The sequence below is a fragment of the Myxine glutinosa genome, chromosome 6 (assembly GCF_964187855.1).
Source record: "Myxine glutinosa chromosome 6, kmMyxGlut1.1, whole genome shotgun sequence".
In the NCBI taxonomy this organism is placed as follows: Eukaryota; Metazoa; Chordata; class Myxini; order Myxiniformes; family Myxinidae; genus Myxine; species Myxine glutinosa.
In genome coordinates this window covers 95,642,787-95,659,407 of record NC_136266.1, presented here as the reverse complement: position 1 = coordinate 95,659,407, position 16,621 = coordinate 95,642,787, and the positions used below count along the sequence as shown (strand labels likewise).

The window sequence follows — 16,621 nt, the reverse complement described above, 5'->3', positions numbered from 1 at the left end:
TGTAATGGTACTAGTAGTAGTAGTAGTAGTAGTAGTAGTAGTAGTAGTAGTAGTAGTAGTAGTAATGGTCGTAGTAGTAGTAATAGGTGCTCTCAAGCATTAACCCAAGTTCACCTCACGGTTTGGCAGGTAAAAATACCTCTTTGGTCCAGGTTCCAGATGAATGGTTATGTGCACTTTATTCACACATGGGCGTTGTGTGTTAGAGATGTTGTGTAAAAAAAAAAACATTTGTTTTTCCTTCCCCTCACTCTCCATCACCGTAACACTCATTCTGCCAAACTTCGCCACTAGATTCCATGGTGCATATGTAAAAAAGTAGGCGTAAAGCTTGTTTGTTTGTCCGTGGGAGACTGAGTGGCTGCTCCGATTAGCATGTGGAATAGCTCCTTTGTGACGATGTGATGACTGAAGCCCACCAAATGTGTGACTTTAACCTTAAATGGTGGATGCACAGTGTTTAATGTAAAATACAGGTTAAAAACTAAGAAATTTGAGGATGCAATTGAAAAACAAAAAACAAAGGGCGTCCTGTTTGTATTCTTACATTGGATATGAGCCGCTCTTCTTTCGGCTTTGCCAAAGCAATTTTCCAATCTCGCTAATTTACCAGACAATGGAAGGCTCTGCCCCGGCCATTATTGGAACAGAGTTGAACTTCGACACCCTTGTTGCGCACTGTGCAGCTCCTTTATCAGCCTAACAGATGTCTCCATATGTTATTCTTCATTTGAATTCAGATTTTATTAATTTGTTTTTAAAATTTTAATGCAGAGAAGATTTTTTTCACCAAAATCTGACTTATCTTTGTACCCACCCCAAATCGTCTTGCAGTTCGTGGATTGTTTAGGTTCGATTGGTTATTTGGTTGTCGTGTTTGGCCTTCCTGGTTTTGCGCATCACAATGTTTGGAAAGATTACGGATTTGCTGTGTTTGGTACATAGTAAGTAGGTATCATTATAGAAGGCTATCTATAATTGTGTTTCAAAATAATTGATTTGCTTGTGCTGGAGGCTTGCACTTGAAACCTCAAAGGTCTACTTAGAGCCTTGCCCGTTCCTGAAAGCATTTACAGACTATGCAAGGAGAGTCTTGATGAACCGAAGGGGTGAACTCCATACCATGCCCTCACAAGGCAAGATTTAGGTGGTTATGGTACCAACCTGTAGGACCTAGGTGGTCAGCATACCCACCCACCATTTCTCAAAAAGATAGTGACTAAATGGGTGTAACTGACCACTTAATGTGCCCTCTAAAGGACGGTGGATTGTTTTTCAACAACCTATTTATTTAACACCAGGATAACAACTTGAGTTCCCTTGAATCTCGACTTGATATCTTTGAGATTGGAGAAGGATTTGGTTACCCTCTCCTTACCACTTCCTTAAACACCCACCTCCACGTCCAGCCCATCTCCCCCAAATAATAATCTTTATTGTCCCATATCCAGGGAAATCCCTCTTCAGTGACACTGTAAGCTCAAAATATCATGTGGAAGCATAAACCATCAAATTAATAAGAATAACAGGTAAAATATGGAAGGCGGACTAAACAACAGAACCGCCTATAGAGGCCATTTTTCCCTGCAGAGCAGGGTTTGGCCTTTTTCGGGCACCATGGTCCCCTTTTTTGAAGCAATGTTTTACGGCCGGATGCCCTTCCTGCCGCCAACCCTGTTAGTCGCCTCTTGCGACACACAGGGAATTACCAGTGAACTGGTACTCAATTTGCCGACCTCGGAAATATGACGGGCTGAGTCAACCCCCCTGGCGTTAATTCAGCGATCGACCGGGATTCAAACCCAGGATCCTAGGATCCAAAGCCGGCACCCTAACCGCTAAGCCAACACCAGGCTTGGACTAAACTACAGAATGGCTAAGAATTAGAATTTAACACTTGAATTGCACAGGGTACAAATGACTTTTTGAAAAGTATAAATGACAAATCACACCTTCTAGGAAATAGCTCTGCTAGTGGTGAAAGTGAAGCTGGCACCTGCACTATCACTTCAATAAGTATTATCTTTTTAACAATAATACTTATTCAGAATATGCCGACATTTACATCATTGCTGCTGGAACCTATTCATGTTTTCATTTCTATGACCCTGAAGAAAATTACAGGGTGATTGTCACTTCGGTCAGAGGCATTCATTCGAAGTTGTCCCAAGACTTGAAAATGTAATGAGTTTTATGAGAAAACACAAAAGCAATCTTTTTCTAGAATTTGTTTAGTAATAATAATAAAAACTTTGCCAAAGATCCCCGTTAACCCTCCAACACCCACTGAATTATGCCTGCAAGCCTTCTCCTACTCCCTCATTCTGCTCTTGCCATGAGCGTAGGCCAAGCTGTATACAGCAAAAAGATGGTTGCTTAATTATGCTCGTCTCATTGCGAGTGGCTTGACGCTCTCACACTCATTGCTATAGGTGTACGTGCGACGGGCGTACATTGCGTACGAGTTGAACAGCCTGCAGCACCAGCAACTGCGTGACGGGACGTGCGTTGTGGAGTTCCAGTTCATGCTGCCATCGTCTCACCCAAACAGGTGCACTGAGGGTTTTCCACTCTGCGGGCAGTTAACACCTGCATTGGGTTCTGTGGTTGGCATCTGTTGTTTATTTTGTGGAGTTAATGGTTGATTAAGGAAGAACTTTTGCATGAGAAGTGCCTGCACTCGTGATGCACCTTTTTTTTTTCTTTTTTTTTTAAACTTGTGTAGCATCAATATGCATCGCAGGTGGTTTTTGTATCAAATATCCTATAAGCAAATGTAGGTGTCCTCTTTTGTTTTATCGGTGATCATTTAAACATACGTTTGATTTATTTGTGAATTTTTTCATTGTACAGTTGTAATATTTATTATGATCAAATTCATCATTCATTCATTGTACAGTACATTGTACAGATCATTGTACAGTTGTCAGTATTACGATCAGATAATTTTTTCAGGAATTATCAAATAATTCAAACACCGTACAATACCAAAAAAAAACAAGAAACATTTTTTTACGAGGAATGAGGTCATCTATTTATTGTTTTTCGGATTGCTTTGAGAAAATCTAAATTGAGAGGGGGCGGGGGGGGGTTGGGGGGGGGGGGGAGGAGGGTGATGTGAGACAAAAATGATGGTATGGAGCAATTGGGGAAGAAGGGAAATTTGGGAGGAGATGGGAGTAAGAGTAAGAAAGGAAATGCGCATCGATGCATCATTTGGGGTTGGGGTGGGGTAGAGAGGTAGTTGGAAAGATCTGACATATTTGCTTATGTAATAAATAAATGATTATTGAATCGATGGAGCACTTGAAGCTATCCTTCACGAAGTGGTTTGTTGTTGATATTAATTGACTTGCAGTCAATCAACAGTTTGCACTCATTCTCTGAGGAATCGGCCTCAATAAACAAGATGGAGCATTTCACTATGCACAGTATCACCGCACGCAGACAAGCATATAGATTACAGTACATCTGAGAACCAGCATGGACTCACTCAATCATTCACTCACTCACAGACCTACCAAACGCCTTGGAATTGGGTGTGGCCCTGGAGGGGGGGGGGGGGGGGGGGGGGAATGAATGGCCAATTCTTGTGGATAGTGGCTTTCAATTTTTTTTTCATGTCTTTGTTTGTTCTTTGTGTCAACATTTCTAATGCTATATGCCTTTGCTGCACAACGTTGGATATGGATAATGTAATTTTAAGTGCATTTTAATGTATGATATATACTTAGATTACAGTATATCATCTCTAACTTGGACATGATACACAAACAAGGTATAAAATCAACTTGTGGTGAATTAGATATAAAATATTTGGTCCAATTACACAAATTTGTCATATTTGGTCCAATTACACAAATTTGTCATATTTGGTCCAATTACACAAATTTGTCAAAGTGTGTCCAAGAATAATACTCGAATAATAGTTGAGGATGTAGTCCTTGCAGCATCCCTCAAACTACGGGCGGTGCAACTAAACTCACACTCAGGAACGGGCACGGATAAATTTGACATAATCCACATCGAAATGGTTAAATTAGATGTATAAATACTGTGGTTACATCAGACTATGTCGAACTGTGCTTCAGCTCCATTGGGAGCACAATATTAAAGTAGGCCATTGAGATTGCTATTATTAGCCCCCGTTGGACTTAGTCCAAAATGGGACTGAGCGTTGGCTTAGCGGTTAGGGTGCCGGCTTGGGATCCTAGGATCCTGGGTTCGAATCCCGGTCGATCGCTGAATTAACGCCAGGGGGGTTGACTCAGCCTGTCATCCTTCCGAGGTCGGCAAATTGAGTACTAGCTTTCTAGGATGAATGATCACGGTGTGTACCCCGATTCAGAATAGGCACACTGTATCCCTGCGCATCGTAAGAGCGTGACCAAGGGTTGGCGTCAGGAAGGGCATCCGGCCATAAAAACATTGCCTCAAACAGGGAACCATGATTGTCATGGGGCCCGCAAGGCTAACCCCCACTCTAGCGGGGAAAATGGCCTTAAAACGATCATTCATTCATTCATTCATTCATTTTTTTGTTGGACTTCGTCCAAAATGGGGGCTTATGGATTTGGTCTCGTTTAAGTTTGTCTGCTTGTGGACTCACTGACACATGCACACAGACCCAAACACTCACATCGCAATTCCCTCTCCTATCTTTTCGGGAATGAGGCTAATAAAATGATTCATTGATGTTGGGTGTAAGGCAGATGTGTTCTAACTCCAGTTGTCATGCTGTCAAAGCAAAATTCAATGCATGTTCTTGTCAGTCAAAACACTTACTGTGTCTGTGCACTGATGGTGATAAGAAAGGGCAGAGGCTAATGTGATGTTAACTGAAGATGGGTGAGAGGGCAGCAAAGAGCTTGTGGGGTTGAAGGTATTAAGAAAACTTGTGGATTATAATGCTTTTGAAGAGGATCATCAAAATATCGCAGAAAGATTAGTCTGGATTTCTCCCAAAGCTGGGTTCAAGTTTTGGTGTTATGCCTTCATATTTGCTCATTGTTCCTTTCCGAACAATAAGGTAAGTGGCTTGGCCCATGTTAGTGTACTTTGTTTACACGAATTCATCACTCGTTTTGCCACCACTTGTACAGCATGGTGCACTCTGGAGGCAGCTTTGATCCGTTCATTGCCGTAATTTAAAACACTTAAACTAGTAGTGGGCCCGTTGTTACATTGGACCAAATTTTCATTGGTCTTCATGGCCTTGTAGTATACCTGCCTGCTGTACTGCATGAGCATTAGCTCACCTTTCACCAAGCCCAGAAGTGCTTGGGCAGGGCAGGGGTGGGGGATCAGTGAGGGGAATTATACGTTCGTTATTGTTATTGCCAAATGATGCTACGGTACTATTATTGTTAATATTATTAGTACTGTAGTAATTAATATATGCTTTCTTACAATGTCATCACTATTTTTGTTATTTATTTTGTTATTGAAATGTCATGCCGTGGAAGGACCGATTAAGCTGCTTTATACACCTTAACATGGCGTGCGTTTAAAACATGGGGATTTTGATGGATTATTTGAAGTCTTTCAGCATAATCAACGCAGCAGATCATGACGAACATTTTGGTGTATCACACTCCACATCAGAAAGCTCGAGTATATCTCCACAAAAAAACATGCCAGACACACACACACACACACACACACACACACACACACACACACAACTTCCATTTATAGTAAACTAGCCGAAAGCACCCAGCGTTGCCCGGGTTCTTTTTGAATGAATTTACTACTATAATTCAGCTTTTACTCGCGGCCATAAAAGATTGAGTACTACAATTCAGCTCAGCTTTTAATTGTGAAATGGGCCCAGCCTGGCTGAAGCGGCCTCGACAGGCCTCGCTACCTAGCCTATAACCTTCCCGGGGCCTGTCCCAACATTTTTCGTTCTTTTTGAATAAATTTACTACTACAATTCAGCTTTTACTCGCGGTCGTAGATTGACTACTATAATTCAGCTCAGCTTTTAATTGCAAAATGGGCCCAGTCCGGCCTCACCACCTAGCCTATAACCTTCCCGGGGCCCGTCTCAACATTTTTAGTTCTTTTTGAATGAATTTACTACTATAATTCAGCTTTTACTCGCGGTCGTAGAAGATTGACGACTATAATTCAGCTCAGCTTTTAATTGCGAAATGGGCCCAGCCCGGCCGACGTGGGCCTTGACCGGCCTCGCCACCTAGCCTATAACCTTCCCGGGGCCTGTCCCGACATTTTTGTTATGAGAGGTTTCCTCCTATCTTTCACCGTTCAGGAGATTAGCTTGCGCAGACAAACAAACAAAAACTTTCTTCTGTAATATAGGGAGAAGAGAGAAGAGATGATGTACAGGACGGTATTTTTAGATTTGCAAATTCAAGTTGTGTTGAATGCTTAAAATAAATTGCTGAGTCATGATTGAAAAAAGAAGAAGAAGAGTGGGCGATAGGAGAGAGAAAGGAGGGTGAGGATTTGGGAGCGAAGGAAAGGAGCAAGGGGAGGGAAGGGACGGGACCTGCAGTATGGAGAATATATATGGATAGAAGTCGAATAATCCATAATTTAGAACACTTAAACTACTCGTGGACTCGTTGGTCCATTGCACCAAATTGGTGTAAGTCTTCACGGCCTTGTAGCATACCTGCCTTCTGTAGTGCTTGAGCATTACCTTGCCTTTTGCCAAGCCCAGATGCGTTTGTGCCATGGAGGGGATTATACATTCGTTATTATTATTGCCAAATTATATTATTATTATTATTATTATTATTGTTGTTAATATTATTAGTATTAATTAATATATGCTCTGTTACAATGTTGTCATTCTTTTTGTTATTTATTTTGTTACTAGTAAAAGGTCCGTTAAATATGACAGGTTGGAACAGTTTATTCGATGGTGCAGCCTCGTGAGCGTGCCAAAGTCTGAAGCCTCAGCCTAGTGTCAGGTGGGCTTATATCTTCTTTATTTATTCGACATCATATGGATGTAAATGAGCATTCATTTTACTTTGTGCATATTGCACATCAAGTGCAGCGAATTTCACCTCCCTGCGCCTTGTATTTGTATTTATTGTTATTTTTTTTAAAACCGCTCCTGTTCACTGCCCTTGGGGCCCGATTTGCAAGCCGTCTACAATTCCAATAGTTGGGACATAATTACTCTTTTATGGAAAATGTTTTCCGAGTTAATTTTATTCCCCAAAATAGACTGTAAGAACACACATTAGTGCTAAAATATCGGCCTTTAAAACTTACCCTTATTAAGGGGGACAGACATCTGTACAAAACACAAACTGGCATTGTGTTTGAAATGGTAGATTTGAATGCCATTGAAGGACCCATTAAACTGCTCTATACATCTTAACATGACATGCTTTACAAACATGGGAATTCTTCCAGGTTCTTTGTTGTTAATTATCAACTTAAGAGATCATGATGATAATTTTGGCGTATCACATTCCACATCGGGAAGCTCCGGCATTAATTATTATATGCTTTGTTACAATGTTATTATTCTTTTTGTTATTTATTTTGTAATTAGAATGCCATGCCAGGACCTATTAAACTGCTCTATACACCTTAACATGGCACGCGGTTAGAAACATGGGAATTCTTCCAGATTATTTGTTGTTAGCCTATCAACTCAGGAGATCATGACTATAATTTTTGTGTATCACATTCCACATCAGAAAGCTCCAGTAGAACTCCACAAAAAACATGCCACACACACACACACACACACACACACACACACACACACACACACACACACACACACACACAACACGTGCAACTCATACATTTATAGTAGATGATGACAAAGTAATATTCGATGGAAGGAACGATGGGAGTCGAAGTAATAATAAATGGCCCTCTAACATTTCACATTGCTCTTTTGGTTATACAATACCACTATTTCCCTGCACTCCGTACTCGGTTATCTATTAGCAACACCTGAGAAAAACTGCCACACAAACTTGTGGTAAGTGTCTCAAGCAATTAATGGCTCCACTAAACTGAACAAGTCCCCAGTCATCACCTGTTTCCTATCTTGCATTTACTTCCCGCTTAGATCAGTAGTTGAGACATGGTTTGAAAACTTTGATTGATGACCTAAGCTTTACTGAGATAACCTTATTATGCTGCTTCTTCTCTTTTTCTATTTTTTCTTCCTGTGCTCTTTCTTGCAAATAATGTTTTGACAATATTCTTCCTGCAACAGAGATGCAATTTTATCTCCGCATGTTAACAAATGTGTTTGGCTCATTAAAACCGTTATTATGCAATTCTCTGTACAATATATGCACAAGCAAATTTGTCTAATGCAAACCAGGTCATGAAGGTAACATCATGATGGCATTCAAAATAGGCCTGGTGTTGGATTTGTAAAATCTTCGAGGTTGCTTAACTCCCTGAGGATGTTCATTGCAAGTGCACTACAATGCGAATATAAACTAATAGAATGATTTAAATGGAAGGTAGCAGTCTTAAGGCCTTTGGTTTCAGCTTCTCGGCCGATCAACAGGATGGCCGAGAGGTACTTACACCTAAACTGTCTATCTTGGGGTTGAATCCCGACCCAGCTATAAACTGTCATCCCGGTATTTCACGGGCAGGGTGATTCATCAATATGTGTGCCATCCTGCGGATGGACGTAAAGCAGGCGTCCTGTCTGCCTGCATTAGTTGGTGGATGCTAAAGATCCCATGTTGTCGTTCACGAAGCGGAGGTGAGCATTCGACGGCACCATTGCCAAAAAAGTGCAAAATTCCTGCCCTAACCTCACGTTCTCCCTATCCCAAAGGAACAAAGTGCAAAAGGGTCAATCCCCAATGGGGTCACTACACCCCTCAGCTGGGTATGCAGTAGGGTGGTCCAAAAATTTGAAGATTGGATTTTCATTTCTCCACAAGCCTGCCCCTATTCCTATTGAAGAAAGTAGTTTGTGGTGAAAACTTGAGCTTGATTGAACAATATTTAGAGGTTGCTCAAAATGTTGACAAATTTTAATGAATAATAAGATACAGAATTTTGAACATCATACATCAATTCATAGATAATTATCTATTTTCAATTACTCAAATTATTTATTATTGTTGGCTTGCACTTGTCTTCAATGGTATGACCAAGAGATTGTGCAAAAGCACTGGCCACAAACATAGCACGCCGATCTGAGAGATTTACTCTGTCCAGAGTTGCCACTATTGCTGGAGTGATCACCTTGATGGGAGCCTTTTTCGCCTGTTTGGCAGAAGATGGACTTTTGAGTTTGAATTCATTGTCCCCTGAATCGGAGCTTTCAATCTCAGACTCATCATCATCATCAACCACAGCCGATGTTGATGGAACATATTGCATTGCTGCAAGAGTCTCAGCAGCATGTTTCTTATTTATTTTATCTTCATTCTCAAGCCTGATACGCTTTCTGTTCTCCTTCACTGCCAGAGTGTTGTCCACAGATCCCATACGTGAACTTGAGGGATCCTCACGCTGCATGATAAGGAATGCTTTGTCTTCTTCATTCGTCATTTTCTCAAGCGCATCATTTGGTGAGATATCGAAGAGGGATTGAAGATCATCTTTGAACATCTGCTCCTTCACTCTATAGTTTTCAAATGTCTTGGTTCTATTTTTCTTTACCAGTTTGTAGGCATCATACAACTTCAAAAGTTGGCGCTCACAGGAATCTACTCTCTGCACTGGAATTCGTGCTTTCTCCCAGAATGCACACACAGCTTGTACACCAAGTTTGGCACTTTCACAAACTGTATGGTGATCTTGTATGTGATGGTACACCATTTTCTGCAATGTGCATCCTTTGGTTGGTAGTCCCCCACATATTATTTCCTTTTCAGACTTGCCCAGCAACCAAACTGTGGAAGAGATGCGAGTTTCTGCCATCTGAAAAAAACAGGATAAATAAAAAATGTTATTTTTTGAGCAACCTCTCAATAAGTTCCAATTGACCTCATATTTGGTTCATATGATCTTTATAAACATAGGAACAAGGGCAGCCTTGTGGAGCATGGATTTTTAATAGTATTAAATATTACATATATCTGTGGACCACCCTAGTATGCAGATTAGTAGAAGTTGTAGGAGTTGAGCTTTTGAAACCCGAATTGGTCTTTTTGTCATTTTGGAATTGCCAGTAAAAACCTGGCTGGCTCACTAATGCCCTGCATGGATGGAGTGATTTGCCTGCACAGTCCGGTCCAGTTTGAATGGAGCTGGCACCTAAACTCCACAAATTGTAGCTGGCACCTAATGCCCTCAGGTAAACTTGGGATGTGCATTAAAATGTTATCTAGGAAAAGGCAGCGACACCCAAAATACCCTCAACTGAATAACAATAAAAACAAGTACAGTATTCGTAAAACGTTATAAGGAAACATTTGCTGCTAAAACACTTTTGTTTTCGATCATTTCACTGTGATTTCCTGACATCCTTCGTCACATATCCCGAATGACCGAATTGGCCTAAACGACCAGGTCATGTGTGCTTCTGATACCGAGTTCCTATGATTTCTGTATGATGAGACGTCTGGTTCTCACATCCCATCCTGCGTTTTCCTTTTCACCTTTTTTATTTCACTTTTTCATTTTTGTGCATCTCACTGTCTTTACCTTCCAGTGTCGTAACCAAGTGTATCCAATCTGTCACATGGAAGCTTTACACATTAAATTGAGCACCACAGCGAGCTCATGCGTTTTCACCTACCAAGGCCCCTTCACACAGATCCACACGTGACATCCCTCGACGGAGCCTTGTCCATTAGCGCGTGGATGGGCCAGGCGGGCTCTTTTAATTATTACCCGATGATTCATGTGCGTCCGTGTGGGGACCTCTGGGTTCCTTGCTCGGAGGGCGTCATCAGACCTTTGGCTTTCCCGTTCTCTGTGACACCATTGCCTCGCATGTAATAAGTCGTCCGTTTTTTGTGTGATTTGTCAAATATGATGTTGCAACTTTGGTTTTCAAAAGTAGCACAAAACAAAACGGCAAAAATAACGGTGCAAAACATTGTACCTGACATCATCTACACTCCTGCTGTATTTTTACTTCTGCCACCGAAGGTAGATGGAGGTTATGTTTTCACCCCTGTCTGTCCGTCTGTCTTTGTCTGTTTATATTTTGTGATGATAATCATGCTGAGCGTGATAATCGCAAAACTTCGGTCAAAGCTATGATTTTGTTGTTTTGTACTTGGTCTCTGCCACGTTTTCTTCAGGAGGGGGAGCAGTGTGGCTGGGAGGAGAGGAGGGTGGGGGTCTTTTAGTTGCTTTGAAACAACAAATTAAACACAATCACAAGGGAATTTCACACCTGCCTATCTATACAGAAATTGTGTATTTTGTTTGCAAAAAATAGTTGATGTTGGTCATATTTTTTAAAATGATAGCACAATAGAAATTGTGTTTTGTATTGCTGCCCCCCCCCCCCCCAGCTTCACCCCCCGGCACCCAATTTGCCATTTTCTTCTTTTATTGTTCCAATTTCCAACTTTTACCTGAACCCATTTTGTTCCATGTTGCTAACATGTTCGGTTGAGGAGGCTTTGCACTCCTTATGGCTTCGTCCAGACTATCATTCATAACTGTTTCATTCATAACTGTTTAAACTGAGAATACCCGTTATACTTGACAGGTTTGAAGGAAAGTGGAGACAAAATTATATTTTAAAAATAACCAGTTATGACCAAGATAGTTGGAGTTAAATTTTTCCGTCGGTCACGTCCCATCCCTTTTGAGTTGGGAGCCAGGTAAAGCAGAGCTTACCGAAAACAAAATTGTTGCTACTTGTCACGCTACAGGTAGAATTGAACATCTGAAATGCTCACCGTACCTCTCGATGCTGGGTTTCACTTTTTTGAAAAGGTAATCAAACATTTCTCGAGAAACATTCACATGTAGTTCATGATATGGTTTGGCTTTTTCACATGCAATTACAAAAACATTTGACTATAACTGCCTCTTCCAGTTGGTCTCCTCAGTTATTCTTTCGTCCAAACTATTTTTTGTTGGAGATTTTTTTCCCCCTTCAATCACACATGCCGTAACTATAGCCAACAATGCATATTTTAAATATTTTTGGTCATCAGGAGCCAGTGCACAACAATCTCACACAAAAGCATGCAAGAGCAAAACAAGGCGAGAACTAAAACAGCCTGGATACCATGGCCACCTATCAGTCATGACTGTCAGCTTTGGCTGACAGTCTCATTTGTCAGTAACGAAAGTCTGGACGAAGCATTATAGGAGCAGCTTGCAACTCGGGAGTGGGCATTTTTTAACCTTGTGATGCACGCATGCGTAATTTGATCAACACAGACTGCATGCCAGACCAGAGTAATCAATACTGTGAGCATGATAGCCACTTACCTATCTTAGCTGGACATGCGCTGCCGTGTGCAGGTAATCTTACTATAATTCACCAAATGTCTGTCCGTCTGTTCGAAGGTACCGCAAAAACGGCTGAACCGATTGCAACGATATTTTGGGTGGGTAATCCTGGGATCCCCTTGAGTAAAATAGGCTTTAATGTTTTTCCAATTTCAGCTTTGGCCTACAGCATTTTCAGGTTTGGACTCCCGCATAACGTTATTGTTGTGAGAAATCAAGATCTACAACATTGTCCCAATACGAGGTTTAATTCAGTTTCGATCTCTGGCAACACATGTAAGAAATCATCAAGCTTTGTATCAGTATTCTGTAATCATGGAAGTAGCAATCAATTAGCAATTAGTGCAAGCAAGCCTGGAACATCTAGATATACGCACCATTCGAGTATACACTATCACGCCAAATAAATGTCACAGGAATGTATCGGAGCGATGTTCGTCCGCGTTCTTATAGAAGCCTCTCAGTGGTTGGAGACAGCATAACACCTGGGTTCAACTTAGACACAATTTCATTGCAGTTATTTTCCCGGGTTCCGCACAAACGGCTGCACCGATCGCTGCACGGCTGCACCGATCGGCTGCACCGATTGGACTCGGTGACCTCGGACAAAGACCTTTTATAAAGACATGGGTTGAATCCCTGCTTGAGAGAATGCCAACCCCCTCCCCGCCATCACGGTCATCTCTCCAACTCACAATCCCACGAGATATGCGGAAAGGACGACCCAAAACCAATTATCTTCTTTTTGATTCGTATATAAACATCATTAAAAGTAAATAATGACCTCGGCCAAATTTCAAACGACGTGAGTTTAATCTCTACATGAGAGAATTCCACATAGCTATTTGGGTGGTGCATAATCTAACAGATCGCTGTCTCTATCGATCTTGCCAAGGCCGTAACACCTATCAGCTCAAAATCCTTTTAACTGTTGACTTGGTAGTTTTTACAATGAAGGAAACACATATGGGGAGTACAAACTACATAGCGATTGTGAATGTGACAGCTCTGAGGCATCTTTCACTTCACATCAAATTATTCAATATATTCATTCATTCATTTAATGATCATTATGCTCATTAAACGTTTATTAAACGTTCATTAAACGATTACGAAAACAAAAACAAAAAACATTACGAAACTAGAAAGAGCAATCAGAGATTGCAAACCCTTGCCAGGATGTATTTTCAGTGGTTTTTAAGGCTTTTGTGTTAAATCAAATATGGCGGCCGAACCACGTGACCGATGACGTCATCATTATATATTTTTTCTAAACTAATTTATTCCTAGATTATGCTCAAGAAATTTCATCTTGATTGGATGAAGTTTTGTACTTGTCGAATTATGACGTCATAATGGAGGCACATATGACATCATTGACATATTTTATTCCCCATGGAGAGTTCTTTACAATGGGTCCTGTCTCAATTTTTTCTATTCAGCGCTTTCGGAGATATGGAGGTGCAAAGTTTTTCGCTTTTTCTAAGATGGCGGCCGAACCTATGACGCCATAATTATCATTAAAAAATTATACAGGTGAAGTTGCACCTATGGTGAAAATTTCCTGTCAATCGGACCAACCGGTTGCAGAGAAAATCATATTTATTCTGTGCGGACAAACAGGCAAACAAACGGACTCAAATGCAATACCCTCTCCTCTGGCAAGGGTAAAAATTATGCTCACACCGTCACATCAAACACTACCGTGAACCCAAACATTGTCACAACATCGTCACAATGAAAACATCGTCACAAACGTTACATTACGTAATTCAAACTGTGAACACATCGAATATTGGAGAGCCCATTGCCCAAATTTGAAACACGATGGAATAATATTTACCGATATGAACAGTTATGTGGTTTTTATTGAAATTCTACAAATACTCTTTAGATTTTGATGATTTGCGTGTGATATCATTTAACGGATGTTTATATAAATCGTTTTAAAAATTTTTAAAAAGCCTTCGATTTCTGATATTTTGCCTTTTCATTTGGGCTTCCCAATTGAAGCCCCGCCCGTAGGGCGGGTACCGTTGATAGTTGAAATAATTTTATTTTGGCATAACTTAGTTCCTGTTCATTAAAGGAGACGGTATCATTTAATCTCCTTGCATTTCACTCGGCCATACACACATGTTGCGTAAGTAGTCCAGCGGAATTGTGAAAAAGCATGTTGTAGCGTCATTATGAAGTTTTTTTTGTTGATTCATTATCTCTGAGCTATCCTGAATCAGAATCAGGCGGGTGCCAAACTGGCACCCTTGAGGAATTTTTTAAGAGGCAAAAACAAAATGGCCGCCACTGATTTCCGATGAATTTTGTTTTGTGCAATATCTTCACTTCGAATGAACTTAGAAACACAATTTTGGTGACTATTATTATGTTTTCAAGGTCAAAGATTCCGATAATGATATAAATAAAGTTGTATATATAACACATGTATCATACTTTGAAGATGGCATCCACCGATTACGAAAAAATTCAGATAAAGTTATCGATTCACATTACCGGTATCTAATGACCCCCATTCAGAACAACCAGAACAAACTGGTTATCACCGGAAAAAATCCAACACCAGTACAAATATGGAACAATTCCATTCTCGGGAGACGGGATCTGAAAACACAACATGTAGAAGCAGATGTCATCATCATCCATCATTTAGTCCAAATAGTGTCAGGTATCAGTGAGGACTCGCACATCAAAGTTGTCTGTGACGATACAGATGTCTTTGTCCTGCTGCTTCATTTCTACCTCAAGGAAAAGATGACTGTGAATGTCAGCATGGAGAGTCCATGTGCTGGGAGGGCCAACATAGACATATGGCAGACAGCACTGAAACACAAAAGTATCGCAGAATATCTACCTGCTGTACATGCTCTGACCGGATGCGATACTGTGTCGTATTTATTTGGCATTGGAAAGGCCACAGCATTTAAGGTACTAATGAGAGGACATCACCTCACCTTACTTGATCAGATGGAAGCAGACAAGGAAAAGATGATATCTGAAGCAACTACTTTTATTGCTGCCTGTTATGGTTCCAAAGTGGAAGGTGATATGGCCACACACCGGTATCATTTGTGGAAGTCAAAGATGGCCAACTCTAAGATTACATCTGCTCCATAATTAAAGTCGTTGCCCCCATCACATGATGCCTTTGTTCAGCATGTACAACGTGCTCATTATCAAGTATTGATATGGAAATCAGCCACTCAGCCAGACCCTCCAAACTTGGACCCCATTCAGTACGGATGGCAAGAAGGTGAGGACGGTGCAACTTTGTGTCCAACCACACTCCCACCTGATGTGTCTGCTGCACCGGTCACCATTCTGCAGCTGATTAAGTGTGGATGCTCCACCAGTCGGCCCTGTTCTACAGGGAAGTGTGGTTGTGTGGTAGCACAGATGTCATGTTCGATATTTTGCAGTTGCGGTGGTGAATCATACTGCTGTAACGAACAGACAAGGGCAGTAGCTGCTTATCAGGACGAAGATGATGAAGATTGAACATTGTGTAAAACATTAATAAGGATGCATGTTGCTCCAAACAAAGTTATTATTTGTCAGTCTGAAAATAAAAGTAAATTTCAAATCATATACTTGTTTTGTCCACTTTTTGTTTGAATTGTTGTGTTTATTTACAACGCAAGTTTTACAAGACAAAATCCATGGTCATTGTCAACTGTCCACATGTATCCAAATATATTTGTGTAAAAAGCACAATCCAATATAATAACCAATGCATTAATAATTGCAAATAAGTTACTTCAGCTGTCATAAATACATATTTGGTTGTGACTGTTATTGTATTAATATTTGAAGGTTCATCAAATTCAATTTCTAACTAGAAGTTATCAATGGAACTGCAAAATAGCCTTTTTATTAGGGAAATGGTGGCCATCTTGAAAATATGATACAGGATTAATATATACACCTTTAATCTTATCATTATCGGATTCCTTGACAATGAAAACATAGAGGTAGACACCAAAATTGTGTTTATAATTGCATTAGAAGTGAAGATATTGGCAAAAACAGAATTTATCGGAAAGTCGTGGCGGCCATTTTGTTTTTCGCCTCTAAAAAAAAATTCCTCAAGGGTGCCAGTCTGCACCTGGCTGATTATGCTTCAGGATAGGTCAGAGATGATGAATCGACCAAAAAACTTCATAATGACGCTCAAGCACGCTTTGCCTTGAAATGCCTGTTTGGCATC

At 40.7% G+C, this 16,621-nt stretch overlaps 1 protein-coding gene across 9 annotated transcripts in view; it reads left to right on the top strand.

The window, feature by feature from the left end:
* The window catches only part of LOC137430068 (acetyl-CoA carboxylase 1), a 763,460-nt gene that overhangs the window by 520,951 nt on the left and 225,888 nt on the right, over window positions 1-16,621 (top strand). For all 9 annotated transcript variants that reach the window (XM_078780164.1, XM_078780162.1, XM_068120583.2 and 6 more), the window contains one exon: window positions 2,433-2,551. In XM_078780164.1, coding sequence (XP_078636290.1) covers window positions 2,433-2,551 — 119 coding nt within the window. The remainder of the gene's footprint in view (window positions 1-2,432; window positions 2,552-16,621) is intronic.